Source organism: Fomitiporia mediterranea, assembly GCF_000271605.1.
Source record: "Fomitiporia mediterranea MF3/22 unplaced genomic scaffold FOMMEscaffold_5, whole genome shotgun sequence".
Lineage (NCBI taxonomy): Eukaryota > Fungi > Basidiomycota > Agaricomycetes > Hymenochaetales > Hymenochaetaceae > Fomitiporia > Fomitiporia mediterranea.
The window spans coordinates 1,832,155-1,857,394 of record NW_006760390.1 but is presented as its reverse complement, the minus strand read 5'-3'; the positions used below and the strand labels follow the sequence as shown (position 1 = coordinate 1,857,394).

The following is a 25,240-nucleotide window of genomic DNA, read 5'->3' as shown; positions in this document are numbered from 1 at the left end:
AGTACCACGATGTCTGCCAGCACGATTGCTCGCTGGAACGCAATTTCAATGTCAAGGGAGCCTGAGCCCGCTCCCTCTCACAAGGTATTCTCCGATCATTTCTCTGACGCCCGTTCCGCGTAACTACCACACGCACTCCGCTCTCGCAGCGATCCAGGTCAGTCGATGAAGACGATAGTTCAGAGGACAATGTCTCCCTCGTCTCACGTTCACCTTCTCCGCAACCTGATGGAGATGTGGAGATGAAGGATGTGTATTCTTATGATGAACATGTCCCTGGCGTGGCACGAGAGGTTATAACTGTTGAGACAAGAATTAAGAATACGAACAAGGGTTTCGCCATGCTTGCGAAAATGGGCTGGACAGAAGGCACTCCACTAGGCATTTCCGGTGATGGTATGCTACTCAGATGTTTGTTTACATTATTCCGACCAAGCTAACCGGAACTTTTTGTTGATGTAGGTCGCATAGATCCAGTCCCTTTCTCGGTTAAACAGGATTCTACTGGTCTAGGAAAAGTCACTCAAGATTTCCGGATGATCGAGACGACAGTCTCTCAGCGGAGAAATCTTGATTCTGAACGCATGCGATCTGAAACAGCCGAGCAACGGCAAGAACGCGAGGCAAGTCTGTGGCAAAGTCTTCGTGATATTATTTTATTCATCGTTTGGCGTGTTTTCCTATTCTATCCGATAAATAGGCGGCGGTTGCACAAAAAGCAGCCGTTCAGTCTGAACTTTCAAATGTTTTGCGCCCATTCTACTGTGAGCTATGTGACAAACAGGTAAGATCAACGTCCTACTCCTGCTTTTACTCGTCAAACAAATCCCCTTGCAAGTTCAAGAACGTCGCACAGTACGACGAGCATACGAATTCGTATGCGCACCACCATCGTGCCCGGGCGCGTGACATGAACGCAAACCATCCAGTAAAGGCGGGCGGGCGCGAAGAAGCCGAACGACGAAAGGAGAAGGAACGTAAGCGTGAGGAGAAGGAGCTTCGTAAACTTGCAAAGGCTGCTGGGATAAAGATTAGTGCTCCTCCAGTTGCAGGCACATCCATTGCTGCAGAAAATAAGGCCGAGCCTAAGGGATTCAAGAAAAGCGGTTGGGCAAGCGTTGGCGATACTTCAGTCCCTGCAACTACTCCATCGGGTGGTTGGGCACGAGCGTCAGGCGCACCTCTTGCTCCTCCTGAGAATCCGCCGCCCCCGCCCCCACCTTCGTCGGGTCCCGCCCCATCACCACTATCAGCTGCGCCAAATAATGGCTTCCGGTCTGGTGGTTGGTCAACATTGGCGACGTCCTCCGTAGAGATTCCATCTAGTGTGAACAATGGCGGATGGACCAGCATGAGTGCAACTCCGGCTCTGTCTGCTCCTATACCAGCAGCTCCTTCAGGTCCTCCCCCGCCCCCGCCTTCTAATCTACCCCCGCCCCCGCCGCCTCAATCATTCCCTCCACTACTACCTTCAAACCCAACCAAGTCAGAAGCACCGTCATTGCCTAACCCCTCTCATAGCCAACCGTCTATTCCAGGCTCAGGCAAATGGGACGTCATACCTCCAACAGACTCAACTAATCCTCCACCGCCGCTCCCGCCTTCGCACACTCAATCTCCGCTTCAACCAAGCAGTACAAGTTCGAAATCGAGGCACAAGCAGAAGTCAACATTCGATGAGGCAGCAACCGCACAATCTCGTGGGAACTGGCAGAACTTTCAGAAGATGCGTGGTCGACGTTAAACATATGTACTTCCATGAATTGCTCGGAAGAATTTGGATTCGTCTGGTTGAAGTTCTGTGAACTGACCGTATATGGAAAGCCGAGGCATTGATTGACCTCAACACAAACGACATTGGTGACATTGCGTTGCATGGGACGGAACCTCATTGAATTTTCGCTGGCATCTTCTTCAGTTACTGATTAGCGGTCTGTAGCTCTGTCGTTTTGTGCATTGAATCGAAAAGTTCCAGTGCCTGTTTGCTTCAGTTCACGCGAATTTTCAAATAAAAATGCATCTTTTTAAAATTATTTTTGAATTGATAAGATAAACAGTATAAAAATCTGACACTATGCCACCATCCAAAGGTGCTCATAATGCGCAAGAGAACCAGTGACGAGTTGCTCAAGGGATGTAGCAGGCTACATAGAGTAAGCTCTTTGCAAGAATTCCGTTGCAATCAATTTGACAAACCAGATTGCCCAAACACCAGAATATCCAACCGCCTGTTCACATGCGAAATTTGGACCAAGAGACCTGCACCGTCTCCGACAGGGCGACAATTATTTCACGTCGAGACCACCCTCGTTGTAACTGAGTTCCAGGGGCATCATGCCATAACAGCCGCACAAAAAGTCAGACCACTCCGCTCTTGTCCTGTGTCCAATTGCAAGCACGGACACATCCCCGAGCCAGGGCGTTTGCCAGCGAAACGTTCCGATATCAATAAGAGAAGCCCTGACTCGGAGAATGGGGCACATGTGGGTTGTCAGATGGGGATGACATCCGCCAATAGTTCGCAGCGATGGTGATGGCGAGGGCCGAGAAGTCCGATATCGGAATGGCGTGGGAATGGCAACAGCTTTGATGCTTGCTGGCAGAGGAGGCGATGGAGAGAGATGGATGGGGAGGAGAGGTGGGAGGGCAGTGCGCAAGGGGCGCATTGCACTCGCTGGTGATCATGAGTTCCAGCCAGTGGAGACGATACATCTCCAAGGTAGAGAGGAGTAGAGACCAAGACGATGAAAAGGCTTGAAAGTCGGAGCGAGGTGAGCCAGACGCGAGGATATAACACTTACTGATTCTTGAAGTGAGACTCATGAAGCCGTCATACTGAATATACGGGGGGTGCATAGACGGGTGGGATTGAAAAGTAGAACCAACCTGAAACTGGCGTCGAAGTTCAAGAATGGGCTACAAGAGGCGAGGTAAACGGGCTGTACGAATGAAGGGCGATAGGAAGGGGCAGAATTTGTCTGCGAAGTTGATGAACAGGCGCCTCAAGACATCGCGCATTGAAGGCAGGACAAAAACGAAGACAGCTGCAAGACAGGGAGAGTCAAGTCACCGCAGTACCGTCATGAATGGATAAACAAAAAGTATATGAGGTGAGGAGAAAAGCGAGGGTATGTCGAGGAGGTGACGGCAGGAGACAGGAGGTGCAGAGAGAGCGGACGAGACAAATATGCGAAAGTATGACCTGAGAGGCATGCCTTATAACGGGGTAGGAGTGTTATGAGCTATTTGTGCGAGTCGGCATTTTGCGATTGGACAGAGTCCGAATGAGACCCTAGACAGTGCTGACTGTGTCGCGATATCGTAATCACGATATTATTGTGCGTGCGAAAGGATCGAGACCGCGGTCATCAGCGTGTCCCGAAAAGAAGTGATGACGATTAGTGTGCATACCGCGTGCGAGGTGGAAGAGGTTCGAGGCAGAGAAGCACAGAGATAGACGTAGGTTGTAAACGTGCTTTTGGCGGGAAGACTTACTCTTCTCGTTTGATGACGCATTCCCAGTCTTTTCGGCTATACTGCGCCCTGACGGACGGCGGGCTCACCCCGTCGGGCCGCGCACAACTGACATTGCCATGCCAATCGGCGAGTGTGCTCGGGCGATGACGCAACAGAGGCCAGCGACGCGGGACGAGGACGGGGGACGGGGACATGCGCTGGCGGACGAGCCCTGTTGCCGGGCGAGGGCGTGGTCGGATTAGTTAGTGGGGTTGGCAGCACGGAACGTGTACCGTGGACGTCTAGATGAGGAATATTTTGTGTTTTGAATTGAATTGGACCGCGTGAGCGATATGGTGGAGAGAGGTAGCGCGCATCTGAGTGTCTAGACTGCCCTGCTGACGTCAACTATCGCAGCCCAGTCATCCCCCCTCATAAACCCTTCCCATCCATCTATAACGCTATATATCCCTTATTATTTCGTCTTCCAGTCCTCCCCGTACCTCATCATGTCTTCCCCGACCTCCGACGCCTCCTCCTCCCCTACCCGCTCCCTCGACGGCGGTGATGACAGCCGCGAGCAGACAACAAAGGAGCGCCGCCGTGAGCGTAACAGGCTTGCAGCCCAGAAGCACCGTCTTCGCAGGAACGAGCGCATGAGCCAGCTCGAACAACAGGTCCTTGAGCTCCAGCAGGAGAAGTCCCAGCTTGTTGCCCAGCTCGACGGTATCAATGCCCCTGCACATGCAGCTGCCTCTGTAGCAGGAGCGCCGATCCCCACCTCTGCCTCCGGAACACACCCAATCGATCCGGACCTCCGTCGTGATCTGGGCTTCGGCTCTGACCTCGATCCCCCACCTCGCACCAAGCGTCCCCGCACTATGGCGGCGACGTCTGCTGACCGCGACCTACCCCATGCGCACCCACAGCTCTACCAGGACACAATTCGGCGCATGGAGGAGCGAATCCTCGAGCTCGAGCGTTGGTCCGAGGACCTCAACGGCGATCTCACCGACGCGCTGGACTCCGAGTCGCACCTCAAGCATGAACTGTCACATGCTCTCCATTCTGTAGATTCACATGCGCGTCGTCTCGCCGACGCGCTGCACCAGCTCGAGACAGAAAGAGCCCGTGCAGCTCGCGAGCTCGCCGACATGACTGCCGCACGCGACGCGGAGGCTACTTCAGCACGTACGTTGCGTGATGCGAACGCCGGTCTACGGGAGAGCGTCGAAGCAGCAGAAGTGACGCTTGATCTGCAACGCGTTGAGAATGAGCGGCTGCGTGACCGACTAGAAGAACATGACGCCCGCGCTGCACGGGCCGCATCCCGACTTGAGGACGAGTTGCGGGAGACACGACTTGTGCTTGACGAGGTGCAGATGGAGAATAGACGGCTACGCAAGTTACTGCGTGAGCAGGACGCGCTTGAAGATGCGTCCCTTTCTTCCCGACTAGAGGCACGCGAACATGAGCGACGTGAACGTGACCGCCTCTACGCCCGCTCGCCTTCAAATTTGACAATATCGCCTCCGCGATGTTGATTTGTACGGACGCTCCGTCTGATCCTCCAGCTTATGCAGGCCGAACAACAGACGAACGCTCATGCCGGTCATGTAAATGTACTTATTTGTTCTCGTCTGTACCACCACCCAGCATCGACACCTCCAACCGACACCGACTCGCATCATCAACACTCAAATGCTTCCCGCTTTCGACGCTGTCATCTTGACATTGCCTCATCTTCCCTTCTGGACCATCAAAATCCCTTGTATTATTTTACTTATCATATTCTCCGTTCTCGTTTGTCTCTTTTGTTCTGCGTTCTTCCTTTTCTTTTGCTCTTTGCTCTCATTCCCCACCCATGACTGGCTGACCTGCCGGACCTCCCAAAAAAAAGCTTCGATTCGAGTCATACAGTGAACTCTCTGGGATAGTAGCAGCAGTATTATTGATTCATTTCGCCGCCAAGCTGATGGGTAGACTATTCAGATATGGAGCGCCACTTCGGATATCATACGTGCATCTATTTACATTTGTTCCGACCCGCCATTGCTTCGAACCCTACATCGTATATCGCATGCTGTAAATTCACAAGGAGAAACTTGCACCACACCCTCCGGGACGTCTCCGTTGTACAGAAAAAGTAACGAGGGAAAAAATTAACATTGGAGCAGCGACGCTATGCCATATATGCTACGGGCGTGGGGATGGCTTAGGGGTCAGATGACTGGAAGTGACGCACTTGCGAAACGGGTTCGCGAAGAATCGTAGATTGAACCCGCGGAGCTGATGTGATGACGAAAAGTGTGCGTATCCAGATTCAAGATAGCCGCCCGCCCCTCGATAAGCCTGGGTCGAGACAGCCTTGTTCACGGCCGACGAAATGCGATCTCTTCCAGAGGGGCATCCCGCAATGGTTGCTTACGACACGGTCTCGACTCTTGCGTGTGCGCGATAAGCAGGCCGTATTCATACACATGAGCATCTGCATTAACTGTGACCTTTATCCGTGCACCATATGCAATACAAATTATACAACTCGTGCTTCGTCTCCCCAGTCCCCACCCCAGTGATAAAAAACACGCGAACAGACCAGATCCAGACTCAGCCGGAGAGCCGACGATAGATAGCGCAATTTATTTAATGAAAAGAAAAGAGTTTGATAACCTGCGAATGGAGATGGATGCAATTGAAATCAGAGGTCCCCATGGCGTGACCTCGGTGCCCTCTCCACTCCACCTCGACACGCAACACATCGAGGCAGATGACTCGCGATACCCACTTGATCGACCGAATCGAGCTGGCTGTCTCTGAACAGTATTTCCGAATGCAAGTCCGGGGGTCAGAATATCCGAGGGGCAGGAGGCGCAGAAAAAGATCGCAATATGAACACGAGGCACGTTGTGTACAGCTTCGCGTGCCCCATGTGCAGCTGCGATGACGATGACGCTGGTTGATGACGGATGACGGGAGTGGCATGAGAACGGAAGTCGACGGAATAAGCAAATTAAACCGAAGAGGAAGCTAAACGGGAGAAACGTTAACGTGATGTCCTTCATTTGGCTTTGAATACATTTTTGTATTGTGTGTCTCAACCCACATCATGTGTAAACCGCCTCTAACTTATTCCTATTCTATTCTATACTTTGCGGTTAGTATAGAAAACTAGTATTGTTCGCCGCCTTCCCCAAATTTGCCTTGCCCTGACGCTATTCAATGCACTCATGATTAGTCCTTTCGTCATCATCGAAATGATACTATTACCACATCCCGCAGCAGGAATAACTTCCGCAAAAACAGAGCATTTGAACATCGGTAACATAGGATATAGCCTCACAATGGACACCGTCAGCAGACTCAGCACCACATATCAGTTTTTTAGACAGATATCCAATTCACAGCCCTTTTCCAAGCTGGCTCGTCGAAATTCTTTTACAGAACAAACCTGCACATTTACTTTAGCTCCCATTAGAGTTGCTTATTAGTCCCCCCTAACCTAATGCACTCCTTCCAGGCTACTAGTGTACAAAAGGCGACTGGTGGTTAAGATAAACAACTAGTTATTGCACTAACAACAATATAATAAAGCTCGCAAAGTCGAAGCAACGACCTACCTCCAGATTGGAGACAACAGAACCTATGTTGACCTGCACACGGTGGACAGTGACGATTTGAATCTTCCAGCCTCTCGTTGAAACACAGTATAAGAGCAAATGCTTCCGCTGTTGCAATAGCCACTTGCAAAGGGATTGAAGTAACGACGGTTAGATGCTCCAGCTTTTAAATACTGCTAGGTAAAATCACTGTTAAAGATCGTGTTCTCTGAGAAAACTTCTTCTGTTTGTCCCAGTATATCCACAGAATAAACCGGAGTATCATTCTAACGTAAACTGCGAACGTCATATCGGGAGTAAATATCCTTCGCGAAAGAGTGCCGTATATATTCCTTGCCGTAGTTAATTACTGCGACACACACGCTGCTGACGTTTAGCGAAGCCGGAAGGAACAACAGACTCTTCCTATGACGATTCACCGCCGTAGACATGCGGCATATGCCATTACGAACCACCTCAATCTGCTTCGTCGCTGCAATCCCCCATGCCGAGTGGGAACAAAGTTTGATATTGCGACATGCGCGGTGCATGACGTGTGCGGAAAAACGCCCCGTCCTCTTCTCTTCAATTCTGAACTTCGTCCCTCTCTCCTGCAAAGGTCCGCAGCGCGTAGGAGCTAAGCGCAGCAATAGCGACATTCGTCATCTGCCTCCGCTTAGCGTTCCGGATCTCTGCCTTCCGTTGAGGAAGTCGTCCGCGATGACAAGCCTCGCACTTCTCCTTCCGGCTCGGGCGAAGACGTCGTTCTCGAGCCTTCCTTGCTCGAACTGACCTCGTCCTCCGCGGACGCTTGCACACCGAATTCGGGAAAGAGCGTTAGGACGATCAGCTCGAGTAGGAACAGGATAAGATGCACGTTGCATGCTGCAGACGAAAGCGGTTCGAGGGCATCCTCAATTGTCGTTCGGCTCGCTTGACCCGGACCCAAGACAATGCTCGAGATAAAGGCTGTCGCTATAGGTTAGCGTATGTCCTTACTAACTGATAAAGTTGAACCTACAGGGAATTTTTACCTCGATCTGGCGAATAAGCTCTTCCTTTATGACGGCCTGTTCCTCCAGAGGTGGAAAAACTGGAGGAGGACCCGGGTAACCGTTAGGGAAAAGGTTTTGCTTAGATAACTTTACTATCGTAATGACTCGCTGCTCTGTCATGACATGTGCGTGTAGCATATAAACCAAGAATCTGTAAGTTACCAAAGGGTGTTAATTGTACTGAACGAGCACCGACGCGTTTGCTTACTTGTCCGCAAAATCTTCAATATTCTTCAAGATAGATTCAACAATGTTGAATACGGCAGTAGCAGTCGCGCGAGTCCTCACATTGAGGATCTCGGACACGCATCTCACAAGATTGAATGAGAACTCGTGAGGGTGCTTTGTTTTCGGCAGTTTCGGCGCCGCATGGACGTGCTTTACTACACCTAGGGCTTGCTTGTACCAATTGATTAGTGCCAAGCACAGACCGGATAAGTACTGAACCGTTGAGAGAACGAATATGACCGCAGAGTGGAATGATAAATTAGACGAGCGCTTTTGAGGTTGTTCGGCTTCCTGATTTGAATGCACAGTTACTGCATCTAGGACGAAGCACGAGACATTTATTTTTAGAAGGGTCGCACCTTTGTCAAGCTGGCAACCGCATCCTTATGACCAGAACGCAGCTGGTCCAACATCTGCTTGTGTATGAACCACGGCTGGCTGAGCATCGGGACAACATCCTTGAGAATCACCTTGGCGATCACTTCTCGGATTATTGTCCGCTCGGCGTCGGATTCCTGGTCTTCCATGGGCAGGCAAGCCTGCAGAATGAGGTCTAACAGATGTCGAATATATGATGCGTCGATGTTCCCATCGGCATCAATGCCCATATGACTCTGATGCTGGTGGAATAACGACTCGAGCGGCGCGGACCCGCCTGACGCGTATGCAGAACCGACTTTTGATGCGGCGGCACGATAGTCTGCATAATGCTGCTCAACTACTGTCGGTACTGCGCCATATACGAGTTGAGCGATGCCAGCTGCTTCGAGGCGGGATACAAGCACACGAATGACCTCGACAATGACCGACGCGACATGTGGAATGAACTCGCTATCGTAGCGGGTAATCTTGGACCACCACGGTGTTATGTATGCACGGAGTGCAAGAGCAATAAAGTCGTAGAGCTCTGCGTTGAGTTCGGGTGACGCACGGGGAAGAATGGGCGGAGGGGCCACTGTGGGAGAGAGGTCGGGGAACAGGAGGCGGCGGTAGAGGGGTACGCCCGCCGCCTTGGTTGAGGACTTGGAATGCAAGCTTGACATAGCGAGCTCTACTGTTAAACCGGCATTAAACCGAGCCGTGCATTGCTAGCGTCGTTGTCCGCGACGGGCAGCACGGATGCTGTCTGCGACTCCTCTGAACTGAACGCAACTCAGGTTGATTGAACATGCTTTGATGGTGTCGATCCGCTGTGATCGACAAGTTGCTAATTATGGCTGGTCGAGGTGCCTGCCTCACCATCCATCTTCATAAAGATCATTCCTCTCCACTCCCTTTTTCGCCTCGCACTCATCGTATACCCTCCCCCATCTCAGGCTCACCCCGCGCGCACAGCGCCCACATTCTTTTTCACTCACACTCTTTTATTATTATTTATCAGCAGTGCAGAAACAAACCGGCATCACGAGATGGCCCCAGTATCCGACGACGATGATTCCTCGCTACCCATCCCAGCTATTGCTGCTTGTGCAGCCGTCGGATGCATCATTTTTATCTTCCTAGTGGTCCGTATTGGGATGTGCATCCACCGACGGCGCAAATTCAAGCCTGTTCCACTCCCGCCAGCGCGCCCTCTTAGCGCGATACACACGTTGCCATGGAACGCGAACGCAAGCGCAAGCAAAGTGAACCTATCCTCTCCATCATTATCTCCAACTGCATACCATCCCGACCTGCTCATAGCGCAGAATAAGTCCTTTAACGGAAGCGTATACAGGCAATACAGTCAGTCGACATTGAACGTTACAGAGGAGATGCCTTTGCGCCAGCCTCCCAGCCCTGTCACTCCGGTTACCTCACCTGTCGCCGATGCACAACTCATCCCCCCTCAACCGTCGTTCTTTGTTTCGCAAGAGAATAAGGGTGATCGGTCATCCATACAACTCTCGCTATATTCTGCCACCGACGAATCCGATGGTTTCTCGTACCCGCCGCAGCGGTCCCAGAGCGCAATAGCTTTCCCTATCGCTGGATCTTCGGACGAATCAACTTCATCTCGGCCAAATTATCCTTCCGTTATGAACCTCCCGACACCTAATTCCTCCCCTCGAACGTCCATTTCAAGGTCGCGTCGTCTATCCGTGGCCGCCTCGGTAACATCTATGCAAACAACGCGAAGCATGCGCAGTACCCGCTCTATGTCGACTGTCCGTGGTCCACCTCATAGACCGTATAGTCGTGTGGATATTGTTCTTCCTGCGCCTCTTGCACCGCACACCCACCCGTATTACTTACGTGAGATGAATGAAGGGGGTTATGACACGGCTGGAAGCAATCGGCAGAGCGTTTGTGATCCTTGGTTAAGGATCGGTCGAGAAAATACGTCGACAAATTTAGCTTCTCGTCAGTCGAGTAGTAGGGAGAGGTCAAGGCCTAGATACCTTAGCGCCGAAGCGCAAACAGGTTCGTAGATTCAAATAATTTGGAATATACAGTGCACTGTTACTTATTTGATATTAATTTTAGCTCCTCGACCTCGTCCGTACCGACAATCCGTCTCGTCAATATCAAGTATCACAACAAACAACACAAACCTCACAAATCCCTATCTTAACACATCCAGACGCTCGTCCTCCATCTCCTCTCGCTCAAGCTCCCTCCGGCAGAAGCCCTCACTTGATATGTCGCAGATCCCTCCAGTCCCGCGCGTACCATCCATATACTACAGCCCAAACTCAAGCCCAAACTCGAATCCCAACTCACGGCCATCATCTTCTCACCCCTCACCGGTACTCGCGTTGTCCGATTCGATAACAGGGAACTGCAAACTCCGTTGGTTAGAGAGTGGTTCCACGATTACAGATAAGACGGCACTTTCGAATAGCGAGAGCTTAGCGCAGTCCGTTACGCCGAGTATTGTTGAGTCGAGTACACAGGAGTCAATATCAGCACAAGCGTATTAGCTCTATGACTGTAGGTATCTGTCGGACTTAGAGGATCTGCGTTGATTGGAAGAATGTATCATTTGCATAGGTTTATATCTCGTCAGTTGCATAGACACCACGGAAATGGACATTTTTAAAGCTATTGAGTGAAATACCAATGCATACAAGCAAAGACAAGCGAGCATAAAAAACAAATAAATTTGACTCGGCATTGCTACTCTGAACGGCTATCGTACACCATCCCCAGAGATTGTTTATTTACAAAAAACCGTCTAAGATTAGAGCAAAGAAAGAGAACAAGAAGATAAACAGATGAACGAAGTATCATAAGATCGCCCAAAGCAACTTTCTTCCATTTTTCTGTTTTAATTTTGCTTTCTTTCAAAGTTTGAATTCCGATCGCTGGAACTCCACCTTTGCACTAGCTGCGTCGTCGACGAACCAGTACAACTGACCAGGGGCGGCAGGACGGACGCGAGATGCCGGGAGACCTTCTTCAGGTTTATCGAGGGCGGTGTGAAGGATTTCAGCTTTTCCTTCGCCTGCAGCGACGAACACGACGCGTGCGGCGTGGTTGATAACGAGGAACGTCAGCGTGATACGCCTTGGAGGTGGCTTCGGAGAATCTTCAATCCATGCGACCCAGCGGTCCTCTTCGGAAAGGAGCTCATGTCCCGGGAAGAGTGACGCAGTATGACCATCGGGACCCATGCCAAGGAGGATAAGATCGAAGACTGGGTAACGTGCGGAGTCTTTCATGGCGAATTCACGGATGAGTTCCTGCTCGTAAGCATCCGATAGCTCGTCGAGGTCATCGAGTAAGGATGTATCAATTGGGTGGATGTTCTCCTCTGGAATGGGTACCTTTGAGAAGAGCTCGTCCATACAGAGTTTGTGGTTTGAATCCGGGTCCTCGAGAGCGACTGCGCGTTCGTCAGCGTAGTATACGTGCCTGTAATGAACAAGTGCATACAATCATGTATCAGTCAACATGAGCACTGATTAGCATAAAACAGGAAGATACAGACCATAGATCCCATTTAACTCCAGGTTTCCCAATGAGACCGTTAAGTTGCTTTGGCAGGGAACCGCCAGAGATGGCAAGAGTGAACCTTCCTTTCTTCTCAATGGCGTCCTTCTGGGTCTTGATGACGAACTGGGCAAGCGATTCGACGAGCGCGTCGCTCGACGGAAAAGAGTACAGTATGGGATCTAATGGAGGTCCAAATACCATGACTACTGGAAACTGAGTCGGTGAATACTGTGGTGGCAGGAAAGGGGAGGGAAGAATGAGACGTCGGATGGTGGCCTCAAGAACGACTGATAGTGTCGCACGCGGATGACCTCATCTGTCTGATCGCCTCGTCTTTCCGTCATCACCTGAACAACCAAGTAATGCACGTAATTATTGCAATTGGAGCTCTTTCGTGTTACTATCATCATTTCAGGTTTCTGTCTGCACTGCTCTTTGCAATAATATCTGTAGTTACTGTAATAAACCGCCACTCATTGTTTGTCCATGACAAACCGGGCCGTACGCGACGCCGATCATTTAGCAAATATTGAAATATTTATCGGCCGAGTCACCAGCATTTACACGCTACAATTTCCTCCACCCTCAACTCACCTCTTTCATCTATTCTTGCTAGCGGTCAATATGGCGTTCACGATCCTCCGAGCAACGCGTCGCGCGTCATGCTTACCGTCTCTCTCGTCTTCTCTCTATCGACGACGGTTATTGAGCGTTTCTGCTGTTCTTCGCAACTCTAATGTTACGCTGGATCCTATGACGGGCGAGCTCACGTCCCTCCCCGACATTGAGGTGCTTCCAATACCGCACTTTTTCCTGGAAGAAAGGACGACTAAGTCTAAGAATTGTTATGCTAGCCTGCTCGATTAAAGTTTATCAAGAACACGGAACCGCGCCCGCCGCCGCCTTCTTCCAGTCTCGTTTTCGGCCAAATCTTCGTATGTCTGTTCGTCATCTTCATGTCGCCCAAACTGGTTGATTAACTATCTTGTGAATGTAGACGGATCATATGCTCACCATCCCATGGTCCGCAAATAGTGGTTGGGATGCACCTAAGATACAGCCGTGTGAGCGGAACATAATTTTTGTTCCGGACGTAAAAGTTGACACGAGGTTATTGCCAAATAACAGACTCGTCTTTACAGCTAGATCCGAGTTGCACTGTATTTCACTATGCACAAACATTATTCGAAGGGATGAAAGCATATCGGGACGAGAATGGCAAAGTCACGCTCTTCCGACCAGACATGAATATGAAGCGTATGAATACTAGTGCTAAACGTATAGCGTTACCAGTACGTATTCCTTACTTTTTGTCATGGAATTAGCAAGACTATTGTTATTATTTAATTCCTGTAGACTTTCAATGGCGATGCACTGCTCGAACTCATCAAGGAGCTTATTCGCGCCGACAAGCACTGGATCCCACGTGAACCGGGATACAGTCTATACGTCCGACCCACACTCAGTGCGCTCTCTACACCATTTTTGTACTTTGTCCTCTTATTAAATATATATTGTCTTCACTACTATAGTTGGAACACAGAAAGCCATCGGCGTCGGCCCACCAAACGAAGCACTTCTCTTCGTAATCTGCAGCCCCGTAGGTCCATACTACCCACAGGGATTCAAACCTATCGCCTTGTACGGAACGACAGAGTACATTCGTGCCGCTCCCGGTGGTACGTCTCCCCCTTTCTCCCTTCTTCCGTTTACCTTTAGATGTGTTGATGTATTGATGTGGGGATGCGTTGAACTTGAAGGTACCGGAGGTTATAAACTCGGAGCGAACTATGCACCGGGTGTCGTACCCCAGAAAGAGGCGGCCCATAAGGGATACGCACAGAATTTGTGGCTTCATGGGCCGGAGCATTACTTGACGGAGGTGAGCTCAATTACAGAGATATTTTTAGCGGACTCTGATTATATTGGTAATAATTGACAAGGTTGGGACAATGAACATGTTTGTGGTCTTCAAGAAAGATGATGGAGGTAAGAATGGATAATCCCAGGTTTTCTCCTGAAACAGTGCATTGATGTAATTTTCTCTTTGCAGCCCTTGAACTCGTCACCCCACCACTAGACGGGATGATCCTCCCAGGCGTAACACGCGACTCCGTACTCACCCTCGCCCGAGACCACGTCTCAGGAAAGACCAAACTCTCCGGTCTCCCCTCCAACCTCATCGTCAACGAACGCTCAGTCACAATGGGCGAAGTCAAAGCAGCCTCGCAGAAGGGCCAACTCGTCGAGCTCTTCGGCGCTGGTACGGCTGCTATCATCTCCACTGTAGATAGAATTGGATATTTAGGAGAGGATGTTAACATCCCTACTGGACCCGATGGCATGGGTCCTGTTTCTCGCGTTATTTGGAAGGAACTTGTTGGAAGACAGCTTGGAACTATCCCGAGTGATTGGAGTGTTGTGGTATCGGAATCTTAGGATGGATTTTACTGACGTTCTTGATTACTTCTTACCGTAGATGCGTTGCTGACTGGCTATTTAACATATCTGTACTCTCTCAACAGCATGTACGCTAACTGAATATAATGAGAGCACAAACGTCATGAGTAACTTAATGCAACTCGTAATTATAAAGCATGGGCACAGGACGAAATGTGGAAAAATGACGTGGAAAGTGGGTGAAGGACGTGACGATATAAACAACGTGGGACGTAACAGTGTGTATACGGCGTGAACAAGGCGAGTTCGCTTGATAAAGAGAGACAAGATGTACGAAGACGACAACAGCGACTATCAAAATGGTATAGAGAATCAGCAGTTGCATCCGTAGTTCTGCGATGTCTCCGAGTCGATCTTGATTGGGTCAGGGTAGTCGGCATACCTGAATACACAAGCTTAATGCGAGGGTCATATTGAATGAAGATGAATACGTACAACTCAACCTCAGCCTCCTGCTGTAAGGCATTCTTCGCCACAGTCTGGAAGGCCTGCTCGACGTTGATAGCCTCCTTTGCCGACGTCTCGAAATAAGGGATATTGCCCTTTGACTGGCACCACGTCATTGCACGCTTTTGCGTCACCTAAATAATGTCTCAATTATATGTCATTTTAACGTTAACTAGGTAGCACACAGACCTGGCGCTTGTTCTCCTCCACATCAATCTTATTCCCAAGCACGACAAAGGGGAAGTTCTCTGGGTCATGAGGGCTCGCCTGAATGAGGAACTCATCCCGCCAGCTGTCGAGCGTCTCGAAAGACTTGGAGCTGTTCACGTCATACACGAGTACACAGCAGTCTGCGCCTCGGTAGAATGCGACACCGAGTGACTGGAAACGCTCTTGTCCTGCGGTATCCCACAACTAAGTTGGTAACGGTTTCAGTTAACATCAAAGAAACCATGTTTTATAGAAGAGGTAGTATTAACCTGCATTGTTACTAGTCGGTCGTCGACCATCACCTCCTTTGTTAGGCTGGTGTGACACATAATCATGAGCGGGACGACCTCGGTTGAAGGCAAATCCGGTAACTTACAAGTCTGCGCCGATAGTAGCCTTATACTGGTTGCTAAACCGCTTGTTCACATACTGGTTCATGAGTGACGTCTTACCGACCCTGTCATAAACATACGTTAGGATTGAGAATCAAAGAAGATGAGATGGCATGAGTCACTCACCCACTGTCACCCAGAATGATGACCTAGAGACGAAGAGGTATCAGTGCTTAGCAATGCAAGACAAAAGCAGGAAAGCAGACTTTGAGGAGAACGCGGCCCATTATTGCTTAATATTAGAGGTATACGTGGAATGGGCAGGAAGCAGCTGGGGCGAGTGAGGACAGCAGAGACAGCAGAGGGACGGGAGAGAGCAACGTTACGGTAGAGAGGAGGTGCTAGACCAGCGCGAGTGACGAGTGCCTTCCAAGAGTGGACAATCAGCTTACGTATTCCTCCCCAATTTGGCAGTCCACCATCCAGTCTATCTGGCCCAGTTGTCTGTCTGTCGCACGCTCTCTTCCACAACGCCCTACTCTGTCATTTCTCATTTCTACCGCGATCGCGACGACGCGTGCGATGGTAGAAGCTTCATGGCAAGAAATCCTCCGACAGCGACTAGTCGAGCGGAACAACAAAGACGCTGCATATGCGCCTATTATCGAACAGTGTATGTCAATTTCAGCCCTCTCCTCGTCACACGCGAAACACGTTGCTTATCCTCACCTTCCTAGACCGCCGATTGGCACAGCAGACGAAGCTGCTAAAGGAGCGTAACGCGTCTCTGCTTAAAGCAGTCGGTTCCGTTCGCTCGAATCCCAATTCCTCGACTGTATTTGTCCCAGGTGCAGACGAGTACGTGACCAGAGAAGCATATTCAGGAGCTTCTTTTTGCTCATGTCGACTTTTTTTCGAAATTTAAACTCTTCACAGTAATCCTGTACGCGCAGCGTATGTTACATCGCTAGAGCAACAGATATCTACGTTACGGGATGAACTGGCGACAGTGTACAAGACACAAGGCCAGAATGCTCAGCGATTACTCGCGATGACAGAGACCCTTCGGGAAAAGGAGGAACAGGCTCGTGGCGAGTCAGAGAACTTACGACGAGCTAGGGAAGAAATCTCCGTGCTACGAAGAAAAGTCGAGCAACATAACGAGTTGATGGCCGAGAAGGATAGGACCGCACAGGCAAGTATTATCTTTAGATACATTTTATTTCGAATATCCATTCTGATTATGCACGTACATCCTAGATATTACATGACGAGATCAGCACCCTGCAGCTTGAGCTCGGACAGATTGAAGAACGCAACGGCATATTATCGCGAGACAACGCGAAGCTCCTCCAACGGTGGCTAGACGCAAAGCAAACAGAAGTAAACAAGATGAACGAAGCCAACGACTTCTATGAGGATATGCGTTCGCGACATCAAAACGTGCTCAACTGGCGAGAAAAGAACTCGGCTCCAACGAGCTCTGTAAGTGGTGACGATTACGGCGAGTCGGGAAACGGGGCTGCGAACGGCGACAGGAAATCGGTGCAGACGAAGAATGGGACCAAGTCTCCATCGAATCCCGCAACGAGTCTGAGTCCGAATGGCTAGAGATTGGGGATGAGAAGAGTCTGCCAGGCGAGTAGAATGCGTTTCGGCCGGCTCTTCTCGTTATACCCTTATTATAGTTCATATATATATATCCTGATCGCCGTTCTATAATTCGTTATCCTTTCGTTCCATGTAGATATAGGTTTCTTTGCAGTAAGGGCTTTCGGAGTAATACTTAAGTGGCTTTAATTCATTGTTGTCCTGTCCAATGCAAGAACTACATCACTTTTATTGGAACATCCTTCTTGATAAAGGAAGACATAATGGAGGGGAGAAGCATGAAGACGGAGTAATACTTATGAAGTTGAAAAGACGAGGGAAAAATAATAGAAGAAAAAGTAAACGTCAAAGAGTATAGACTCATGGTACTTTATGGCTGACACCAATACAGACTGATGTGCTCGATAACTTTGGGAGCCAATGTGTTGAAGGAAAATAAGGAATAAAGCGAGGGAAAAAAGAAAAGAAATTTTTGAGACAAAGACAGAACAATTCTCAGGACTACATCTTGTCGGGAATTTCAGCAGAAAATGATTGTGGGTTGATGAATGCTACAATCAAAAATAACAAATCAATTCAGGAAGCCTGGTTAGTGTCAGCTTGGCCAGCCGCAGCAGGTTGTCCATAGTAACCTGCAGTGTAAGTCAGTGATGAATCTTAAAACAGGTAAGAACGTCTCGACGAACCACCCCAATAGTTGTAGTACTGACTAGGGTTGCTACCCCACTGCGCTTGCGCTCCTTGTGCAGCAGCGTTGGCATCAGTTCCTGGAGCAGCGGTAGCCCCTGCAGCAGTGCCAGCAGCGGCACCAGCTGCTGGAGAAGGCATACCTGGCGCTGCGCCTGTAGCACCCGCGGCACCAAAGCCAGGATATCCGGGGAAGCCATATTGACCATAGGTATTCGCTTGAGGCATACCATAAGGAGCAGACTGCATGTCCTTGGAGACACATTACTCTGACTGAACATTATTAGAAATCTACAAGGAGACTCACCACGTTGCCATAAGGAGCCGCTGCGGGGTTCGGGCTGATAGCGGCTGCAGGCTGTACGGTTCCACCGTCGGCACGATCTTTACCCCAGCTGCACTTGATCGGTCGTCCGTGCACCATTTGGCCCTGCAACTGAACAATGGCCATGGCAGCATTTTCGTGCGTATCTAGCTTGACAAAAGCGAAACCGCGGTCTGCCTGCATGCGGATCTCTGACAGATAGCCGATGGATTGGAAGAGTGGAATCAAGTCGGCCTGCGTGCAATAAGGTACGAGATTCCCGACGTAGACCGTCGTGTTGTAGGCCGGAGTCTGTTGGACGACTGTCTCGTACGAAAGGGGACCACCCTGGAAGTTAATGGGCGCTGGGGCACCGCCAGCTCCGGTAGGGCGCGGAGCAGGGGCACCCTGAGTCTTCTGGTTCGCCCAGTTGACACGGATGGCGCGCGAGCCTAGCCATTCGCCATTCATCGTCGCGATGGCCTGCTCAGCGTCCGTTTTATCGCGGAAGGCAAGGAAACCATAGCCGCGGGACTTGCCAGAGTTCATATCCCACATGACTCTAGCATCGGAAAGGGTGCCGAAGGCGGAAAATGCCTTGGCGAGGACGGCATCATTGACCTCTGGGGAGAGGTCGCCAACGAAGACGTGGAAGTGGCCGGAGGTGTCCTCCTTGGCCGTCGAGCCCTGATAAGCCCAGTTGACTCTGATTTCGGTGTCGAATATTTTTCTGCCGTTGAGCGTCTGGAGGGCAGTCTCGGCGGCACGCATGTCCATGTACTCGACAAAGCCATAGTTGAGACCACCATGCTGATAGTTACGGTCGGGGATGATTTTTACGTGCTGAACAGGGCCAGCGACAGCAAAGATTTCCGTGAGCATATACTCCGTGACACGGGGGCTGAGGTTTCCGACGTAAAGATGAGCACGTCTCTAGAAAAGCAAACGTGTCGGTTAGCAAGCGATACTCGTAATTGACCTGGAAGGCCCTCGGAGGGGAGGCAAGGATGACGCACCGGAGCCTCAGCAGTGCCCGGACCAGCCATTAAGGTATTCATGATTTAGCGTGGACAGAAGACGAGAGCTGGAGAAGATGCCGTGAGCCGATGAAAATTGCAGGAGAGATGATGAGTGCGATTACAAGAGACAGAGAGAGCGGAGAGAGGAGACCTGGAGCGGAGAGTGAGAGAAAAAGTCCAGAGAGAGGAGAGGAGAGAAACAAAGAGAAAAGAAGAGACGATTCAGACGGAGAGAGATTGGAGAAACGGGGCACTGAACCTGTAACTCGACTGACTGACTGACTGACGCTCGCTCTGAACACCGGGCGATACGCCGTGGAGGGACTTATCAACATTCCCACGACAAAATTATGTAATGCGCTCTTATGACTAACTACCACATAATTATCGCGCAGTCTACTTTCGCGTTGGCACATTCAGCAGAATATTTCCTCCCCCAGACGGAATATACGTCACATTCGGGTTCTGCACAAGCGCAGTCGCAATCGCCTTTGACGTCTCAATCTTTTTGAACGCAACAAAGGCCTCCCCAACCTTGTTCAGTGCCTGAGAAATCACCGCAGCGCCCTCCGCTTCGCCTTCCGCACGGATGACCGCAGCCTGACGTTCTTGTTCTGCCTTCTCGACAATGAACTTCGCACGCTCAGCATCCTGTTGTGCAATCTGCTTCGCCTCCACAGCCTGTGTGAACTCCTTTCCGAACGTCAAGTGCGTGATTGACACGTCTTCCAGCTTGATATTGAATTCCTTTGCCCGCGCAAGCAGGTCCTCCCGGATTCGCGACGACACAACTTCTCGCTGTGTAATCAGTTCCGCAGCATCAAACTGTGCGACAATACTCTTTAGCACTTCGTTTCCGATGGAGGGCAGCACACGTTCGTCATAGTCCAAGCCAAGGCTCTGGTAGATCTTCGATAGGTGGTCTACGTCCGGTCTTGACAGCACTCGCAGAGTCAAGGTAACCATTTGCAGGTCTTTTGAGCCAGTAGTCGTAGAGATATTCTGTATATGGCAGCAATAAAAAATGAAATCAGCTTCGTCTCGCCAATTAGCTATGAAGCAACGTACCCGAGGCTTAATCCTCACGTCATAAAGAATGGCCCGCTGGAGCCCAGGAACCAGGAAATGTGTCCCCTCAGATGACGCCTCGAGTAAATCAGATTAGAAAGGCTTTTTAATATCTACGCAATTTGCACTCACTTGAGGTTTCACACCAGCGAAACGGTCGAACATGACAGCACGGTAGCCTCCTGGAACATCGTAAATACTTGACTGCAAAACAATCGCACCCGCGACGACAGGTACTTTATAGAAACTTCTCAGTTATCATTTCAACGATTCCGGAGCCTTGCGTACCTATGAGCCTTGATAGCGCGTTTGGGAGGGCCATGACGTGAAGTGCTTGCTGTAGTGCAAGAGAAACGCGACTGAGACCAATGAAGCGCCGATCATGCGTCGATCACTGACTTTTTTCGGGATCTCAACTGAACAACTTGAACAAGCAGTGAAGCACGCAAAAACGAAAACGTGCTAAATATTTTTAAAACTGATTCAAATCGAATTCTTCACTGAGAAAACATACGAATCGCTGTGGCGGCAGCAAGAACTAACTATGTACATGAAAATAGCAAAAAGAACGTAACGACAGAAAGAGCGTAAGGCGGAGACAAAAATGAGAGTCCAAATGTTGTAAGTAAGGAAAGTTTGCCTCAATAATTTTTTGAATTGCTATTAAAGTGATGACGCCTCTTCGACCGTGTTGATCAAACATTGATAGAGCCGCGCAGCCGGATGTCCCTGCTGCTCGCCCCCACTGAAATGCCCGTTTCGCCTTCGTGTAGCTCATAACGCTGCGTTTCGACATTCCACACGGACAGATCGAAGCGGGAAAGTTGCAATGTAATTGTCTTCGATTCACCTGCAGCAAGCTGAACGTTGTCAAATCCCTTTAGGTTCATTGGTGCAGACTTGGCTGAGGCTGGTGGTGAGGTGTACAGTTGGGGTATCTGTCGGAAGTAGTCAGCAGAGCCTCGCATGAACAAAGAGACGGAACTACCTCTGTACCGTCCACGCTACCATTGTTCTTAATGGCGAATGATACGTTGATCACCTTCTCATGTAGCCTTTACCTTGGTTGAGTGATGATAGACGACCGCAAGGTTTATTGACTTACCAGGGATCTAGAGACTGACCATTGCCATTGGGCTGTCGACTTCCACCGGCAGTAGATCCACTAATCTTCAGGTTCGAGTAGTCAAAAGTCGTATACGATAGCCCGTAACCAAACTCAAAGCGAGGCTCAATGCCAGCCTTTGCAACAGTCTCAGCGTGTCCAAATCGAAGTAAAAAGTCGCGCTTACCTGATCAAAATGCCGATAGTCAACGAATATGCCTTCCGAGTAGTCGATTTGAATTTCGGTGTTGTCCTTGTAGATCACTTGAGCAGAGTAGTCACTAGCATTCTTTGCAATAGTGTATGGAAGTCTGCCGCTCGGGTTTACTGCTCCATAAAGAACATCTACAAGAGCATTGCCTAATTGAACCTCATGAGTTTAGGCCTGAGCTGAATTCAAGGTAATACACTTACCTGCTTCTTGCCCAGGAAGTCCAGCCCATACCTAAGAGGCGAAAAATATAAACATCATTAAGATGAATACTCAGCGTATTGCTTACTATGGCAGTAACTTTGAAAGCGTGCAAGGTTAGAAGCTTGAAACTACTAAGTGATATTGATTCACACCATTCTCGTTGGTAACCCAGGCCTCTGTGATAATCGGACCAACACTATTGACGACAACAATGGTGTTGTTGTTGACGGAAGAGACTGCTTGGACTAGAGCGTCCTGAATGAATGTATGCTAGTCAGCAAACCGAATTGTCTCCTATTACTATTTCTACGTACTCCTTCATGCCAAGCGAATAAATCATTCCGATCTCCCTCATTTCCTTGTGTTTTCAAACGACGTTAGTCGACGCTGAATTTATACCAAAATATCAGAAATTACCTTCGACAGTGATATAGGCCTCTCCACTGTCTGCGGTAATGAAGACGAATGCGACGTCCTTTCCCGACGCCACACTTTTCGCCTTATCTGTATCGGTATCAGATAAAGACGAGGAAATCGTTGTTCCGTCCGCTGAAGCACGACCAGTGATTGCATCCAGGGGCTACAAAACTTTATTTCAGTCAAGATTCTGTACTTCAGAAGGATTGGACACACCGCCACGAGATACGGGAAATCGCAGGTCCTACAATAAAGTAAGAATATAGAATGACACAATGCAAATTCGAGCTGACCCGCTGCCCCAGCCCATTGCCAGTACTCCATCATTTCCACCTCGGTCGCTGTAACTATCAAGAAACTCAAGCATTAGCACCCTGCCAATTCACATGTAGTTTCCAATACACTCACCCGTTAGGCCCTTTAGAGGAATTACCTGCACCGCTTCCAATAACCGCAATGGTGGAAGGTGAATGCAAAGGCAGTACTTTCCCATTATTCTTCAGCAAGACAGTGGAAGCACCCCCAATCTCACGAATGAGACTGCTAGACATTAGACACAGCCTAAGTTTATATCCGGTCGAATGCTCTTACCTTCCATGCCCATCTTGGACGTCTATTTCTTGTCCAAGGAAGCGAATCCATGCATTGAAGTTAACCGCAGGATAGTCAGGCGAATCTTGGCCAAGTAAGTACCATCCTGCAAGGACACGGGTTGCAAGATCCTGGAGTAGATAAAATTTGAGCAGGATACAAAGTTCGCCGAAATGTCTACTTACATCGATTCGTTCTTCCGATACTTGACCCAACTGAACGGCAATTTCTAACGCAAGGCCGAAATAACTACGGTATTAACTTCGTCAACAGTCTGTAGGGTGAATGTTATCGCGAACTACGAACCTTCCTCCCAAGACCGGGATGATATCTCCCGGCATAGTCATCTATGGAGATACATTAGCAGTTGAATTGAGGAGCAGAGCATGAATTTTTACTAACGTCCAAACCTGCATTTACAGATAAAGTCGAATGGGTCGCTAACCAGTCTGTATTTCAACATTTCAATAAAGTGTGAGCCCTCTTCGATAGACATTCCAGTTCACCTGACATAACATCTTTAAGAAAATAACCGTATCAGTTTACGAGTCATGACAGATCAATACGTTTACCTACATCCAGGGAAACCAAATTCGCCTTTCAAGACACCATTGAGCATTTTGTCATTCTCGCATGCGTATGTACCATTAACTGTATTATCCTACGATTAACATAAGAAAACACTTGACCCAAATTAAGAACCCACTTCTGTCTGTCAGGTCCGATGATTGATTTCAAATTAGTATTTTGGCCCTCTTGAAGCGGAGAATCACTCTTACTGTAGCTACACATGAATGATGCTACACCAGCTTGTACACTTCGAAGGAACTAGGAATGTCATTAGGCGAAGGTTTACAATACATGTACTAGAATTCCGTCTTACCGGAAGTCCATAAATCTCATGTTGCTTAACACAATGAGCATCGCATAAGCCTTAAGGCACAACATGAGCTCAATCCGATGAAAGCCTTACCGTTCTGACAAGAAATCAGGTTGGGTCAAAGTCCAAAACTATAGAAAGCTATCTCGTGCGTACCTGTCGTCAACATTGGAAGAAGCCTGTTCTCGAGAATGCTCTTGTTCGCTATATACGTAGAAGCATTATCTCTTTGTGCACGAGACACAGACAAAGAAAGCCATACTTGTTAATAAAGTGCTTCGCACAAGCTTGTACGCCGATAGATTGGGTGCCTCGGATTGTTTCATAAGCAGCTTCACCGGAAAGATAAGGATCTCCTCCGAAGCCTTCCCAGTTCCTTCCCGCAGCCTTGATAAGGTTCTTAGTTTGTTTGTGTAGTTATGCCTAGAATGCTTCCGCTTACAGGTGCACGCATGATGTTCCTTGTTTTTACATCAATTACTAGTCGTAATTGTGACGTGCGTGTACTCACATCATTGGTCCAAGAGCAACATTGACACCTTTGCCCTTATGCTCCGCTCCAATTGCTGCACCACGCTTGTATATTAGGTCTCTATTGAAGCTATTGTGGCACGTAGTTATAGGTCAGTCCCGTAGCCAATTATAAACAATACAGGTACTTACGTTGCTGCTGCATTTATTCCTCTAAAATGTACTCCAGCCTTTTCTGAACCTCCAGAGACATTGGACACTCACGCTGGAAATGCAGATACCTTGTCCGTAGAGCGCACACCAAGTGGAGAGTCTGTGCATCAGAGCTTATTGAATTTGCCGTCTTAGAGAAGTAATCCGAATAATTTACCCTCGAGGCAAAGTCCCGGATAATCTATCTTCGAGATAGCCGGCGTGTTTCCAATGCACGGACCTATATGCACTTCTAAGAAACTTCCACAGATGAATGCCACATGTTGTATCACCCTTAAGCAGACCAACGCCTTCCATGCATGTCAGGAGAAATCAGGACATAAAAAACTATCTAGACTGACCAGTCCCAAGGTTGACTTTGTCCGAGAGTGTCAGATTCTTGACAGCATTCTTCGCCTTGGAGATGGCTGCAAGCCAGTCGGGGGAAATGTTCGCAGCTGAAGTCATCCAGACAGTGTAAATATCATAGATTCTGCAAGGGTAACCGACTCTTGGGACAGGCTCTCACTTGGTTGCGCGATTGCAGTGGATGCCGTTGAGGAAACTCCTGATGAAGAACCTGCAGGTGCGTGAGCACCCGAACAGCTTCATGCTTCATGCACCTCTGACCTTGTGTATAAACGAACGGTATGCAGGAGACAAGGGATAAAAGAGTGGCAGCTCTCATCGCAGAGAAAAGGACGAGGAGGAAGGGAAAAAAGTCCAAGCTTGCAATTCGGGTCCGGCCTGCTTGGACATTTATGCATATGGTGTCGTG

The 25,240-nt window shown here is 49.3% G+C and overlaps 12 protein-coding genes across 12 annotated transcripts; 5 read left to right on the top strand and 7 right to left on the bottom strand.

Annotated features, from left to right (window-relative positions):
- Window positions 1–9: 9 nt before the first annotated feature.
- On the top strand, window positions 10–1,744 carry FOMMEDRAFT_140113 (uncharacterized protein; the record flags this gene model as incomplete). Its single annotated transcript, XM_007265571.1, has 5 exons — window positions 10–84; window positions 150–396; window positions 463–623; window positions 701–784; window positions 839–1,744. The coding sequence occupies 5 exons, from the start codon at window positions 10–12 to the stop codon at window positions 1,742–1,744; spliced, it is 1,473 nt and encodes a 490-aa protein (XP_007265633.1).
- Window positions 1,745–2,022: 278 nt separating this feature from the next.
- On the top strand, window positions 2,023–2,607 carry FOMMEDRAFT_19349 (uncharacterized protein). The gene has a single exon (XM_007265570.1). The coding sequence runs from the start codon at window positions 2,100–2,102 to the stop codon at window positions 2,532–2,534; it is 435 nt and encodes a 144-aa protein (XP_007265632.1). The 5' UTR covers window positions 2,023–2,099; the 3' UTR covers window positions 2,535–2,607.
- A 718-nt stretch (window positions 2,608–3,325) lies between these two features.
- On the bottom strand, window positions 3,326–3,909 carry FOMMEDRAFT_155159 (uncharacterized protein; the record flags this gene model as incomplete). Its single annotated transcript, XM_007265569.1, has 3 exons — window positions 3,326–3,543; window positions 3,588–3,851; window positions 3,897–3,909. The coding sequence occupies 3 exons, from the start codon at window positions 3,907–3,909 to the stop codon at window positions 3,326–3,328; spliced, it is 495 nt and encodes a 164-aa protein (XP_007265631.1).
- A 67-nt stretch (window positions 3,910–3,976) lies between these two features.
- On the top strand, window positions 3,977–6,273 carry FOMMEDRAFT_167312 (uncharacterized protein). The gene is made up of 3 exons (XM_007265568.1): window positions 3,977–5,712; window positions 5,778–5,968; window positions 6,018–6,273. The coding sequence occupies exon 1, from the start codon at window positions 4,113–4,115 to the stop codon at window positions 4,998–5,000; it is 888 nt and encodes a 295-aa protein (XP_007265630.1). The 5' UTR covers window positions 3,977–4,112; the 3' UTR covers window positions 5,001–5,712; window positions 5,778–5,968; window positions 6,018–6,273.
- Window positions 6,274–8,679: 2,406 nt separating this feature from the next.
- Window positions 8,680–9,378, bottom strand: FOMMEDRAFT_82547 (uncharacterized protein; the record flags this gene model as incomplete). The annotated part of the gene is made up of 1 exon (XM_007265567.1): window positions 8,680–9,378. The coding sequence occupies one exon, from the start codon at window positions 9,376–9,378 to the stop codon at window positions 8,680–8,682; it is 699 nt and encodes a 232-aa protein (XP_007265629.1).
- A 237-nt stretch (window positions 9,379–9,615) lies between these two features.
- Window positions 9,616–12,512, bottom strand: FOMMEDRAFT_106440 (6-phosphogluconolactonase). Its single transcript, XM_007265566.1, has 3 exons — window positions 12,249–12,512; window positions 10,802–12,172; window positions 9,616–10,738 (listed from the first exon to the last, which is right to left on the bottom strand). The coding sequence occupies exons 1-2, from the start codon at window positions 12,452–12,454 to the stop codon at window positions 11,602–11,604; spliced, it is 777 nt and encodes a 258-aa protein (XP_007265628.1). The 5' UTR covers window positions 12,455–12,512; the 3' UTR covers window positions 9,616–10,738; window positions 10,802–11,601.
- Window positions 12,513–12,905: 393 nt separating this feature from the next.
- Window positions 12,906–14,745, top strand: FOMMEDRAFT_140109 (branched-chain amino acid aminotransferase II). Its single transcript, XM_007265565.1, has 9 exons — window positions 12,906–13,042; window positions 13,108–13,188; window positions 13,251–13,317; window positions 13,382–13,545; window positions 13,610–13,718; window positions 13,786–13,932; window positions 14,014–14,135; window positions 14,197–14,242; window positions 14,307–14,745. Exons 1-9 carry the CDS (start codon window positions 13,007–13,009, stop codon window positions 14,690–14,692), a joined length of 1,158 nt encoding a protein of 385 aa, XP_007265627.1. The 5' UTR covers window positions 12,906–13,006; the 3' UTR covers window positions 14,693–14,745.
- Window positions 14,734–16,092, bottom strand: FOMMEDRAFT_19344 (uncharacterized protein). The gene is made up of 7 exons (XM_007265564.1): window positions 15,969–16,092; window positions 15,889–15,911; window positions 15,747–15,827; window positions 15,640–15,685; window positions 15,350–15,574; window positions 15,149–15,294; window positions 14,734–15,095 (listed from the first exon to the last, which is right to left on the bottom strand). Exons 1-7 carry the CDS (start codon window positions 15,987–15,989, stop codon window positions 15,026–15,028), a joined length of 612 nt encoding a protein of 203 aa, XP_007265626.1. The 5' UTR covers window positions 15,990–16,092; the 3' UTR covers window positions 14,734–15,025.
- A 152-nt stretch (window positions 16,093–16,244) lies between these two features.
- FOMMEDRAFT_146111 (ATG16-domain-containing protein) lies at window positions 16,245–17,497 on the top strand. Its single transcript, XM_007265563.1, has 4 exons — window positions 16,245–16,375; window positions 16,440–16,560; window positions 16,639–16,897; window positions 16,963–17,497. Exons 1-4 carry the CDS (start codon window positions 16,285–16,287, stop codon window positions 17,311–17,313), a joined length of 822 nt encoding a protein of 273 aa, XP_007265625.1. The 5' UTR covers window positions 16,245–16,284; the 3' UTR covers window positions 17,314–17,497.
- A 392-nt stretch (window positions 17,498–17,889) lies between these two features.
- Window positions 17,890–19,350, bottom strand: FOMMEDRAFT_133373 (uncharacterized protein; the record flags this gene model as incomplete). The annotated part of the gene is made up of 4 exons (XM_007265562.1): window positions 17,890–17,945; window positions 18,000–18,252; window positions 18,308–19,237; window positions 19,321–19,350. The coding sequence occupies 4 exons, from the start codon at window positions 19,348–19,350 to the stop codon at window positions 17,890–17,892; spliced, it is 1,269 nt and encodes a 422-aa protein (XP_007265624.1).
- Window positions 19,351–19,719: 369 nt separating this feature from the next.
- FOMMEDRAFT_133372 (prohibitin) lies at window positions 19,720–20,713 on the bottom strand (the record flags this gene model as incomplete). Its single annotated transcript, XM_007265561.1, has 4 exons — window positions 19,720–20,325; window positions 20,392–20,469; window positions 20,524–20,627; window positions 20,680–20,713. 4 exons carry the CDS (start codon window positions 20,711–20,713, stop codon window positions 19,720–19,722), a joined length of 822 nt encoding a protein of 273 aa, XP_007265623.1.
- A 373-nt stretch (window positions 20,714–21,086) lies between these two features.
- On the bottom strand, window positions 21,087–25,150 carry FOMMEDRAFT_187156 (uncharacterized protein; the record flags this gene model as incomplete). The annotated part of the gene is made up of 31 exons (XM_007265560.1): window positions 21,087–21,329; window positions 21,377–21,446; window positions 21,497–21,633; window positions 21,684–21,856; window positions 21,911–21,941; window positions 21,997–22,007; window positions 22,064–22,166; window positions 22,226–22,269; window positions 22,329–22,491; window positions 22,545–22,572; window positions 22,622–22,675; window positions 22,737–22,868; window positions 22,920–23,050; window positions 23,105–23,168; window positions 23,226–23,266; window positions 23,322–23,368; window positions 23,426–23,437; window positions 23,496–23,570; window positions 23,693–23,747; window positions 23,803–23,826; window positions 23,893–23,896; window positions 23,956–24,003; window positions 24,062–24,186; window positions 24,242–24,260; window positions 24,311–24,400; window positions 24,463–24,483; window positions 24,535–24,583; window positions 24,641–24,723; window positions 24,821–24,920; window positions 24,992–25,042; window positions 25,093–25,150. 31 exons carry the CDS (start codon window positions 25,148–25,150, stop codon window positions 21,087–21,089), a joined length of 2,286 nt encoding a protein of 761 aa, XP_007265622.1.
- Between the last annotated feature and the right edge of the window lie 90 nt (window positions 25,151–25,240).

Coding starts and splice junctions, on each gene's coding strand:
- FOMMEDRAFT_140109 (XM_007265565.1), top strand. CDS start 13,007: ATGACGGGCGAGCTCACGTCCCTCCCCGACATTGAG. Junction 13,189..13,250: donor TCGTTTTCGGCCAAATCTTC/GTATGTCTGTTC, acceptor TTGTGAATGTAG/ACGGATCATATGCTCACCAT. Junction 13,546..13,609: donor CTAAACGTATAGCGTTACCA/GTACGTATTCCT, acceptor TAATTCCTGTAG/ACTTTCAATGGCGATGCACT.
- FOMMEDRAFT_167312 (XM_007265568.1), top strand. CDS start 4,113: ATGAGCCAGCTCGAACAACAGGTCCTTGAGCTCCAGCAGGAGAAGTCC.
- FOMMEDRAFT_106440 (XM_007265566.1), bottom strand. CDS start 12,454: ATGGTATTTGGACCTCCATTAGATCCCATACTGTACTCTTTTCCGTCG. Junction 12,173..12,248: donor GGAGTTAAATGGGATCTATG/GTCTGTATCTTC, acceptor TGTTCATTACAG/GCACGTATACTACGCTGACG.
- FOMMEDRAFT_146111 (XM_007265563.1), top strand. CDS start 16,285: ATGGTAGAAGCTTCATGGCAAGAAATCCTCCGACAGCGACTAGTCGAG. Junction 16,376..16,439: donor TGCGCCTATTATCGAACAGT/GTATGTCAATTT, acceptor TCACCTTCCTAG/ACCGCCGATTGGCACAGCAG. Junction 16,898..16,962: donor AGAAGGATAGGACCGCACAG/GCAAGTATTATC, acceptor CGTACATCCTAG/ATATTACATGACGAGATCAG.
- FOMMEDRAFT_19344 (XM_007265564.1), bottom strand. CDS start 15,989: ATGGGCCGCGTTCTCCTCAAA. Junction 15,828..15,888: donor ATCATTCTGGGTGACAGTGG/GTGAGTGACTCA, acceptor TGTTTATGACAG/GGTCGGTAAGACGTCACTCA. Junction 15,686..15,746: donor GCTACTATCGGCGCAGACTT/GTAAGTTACCGG, acceptor GTGTCACACCAG/CCTAACAAAGGAGGTGATGG.
- FOMMEDRAFT_19349 (XM_007265570.1), top strand. CDS start 2,100: ATGCGCAAGAGAACCAGTGACGAGTTGCTCAAGGGATGTAGCAGGCTA.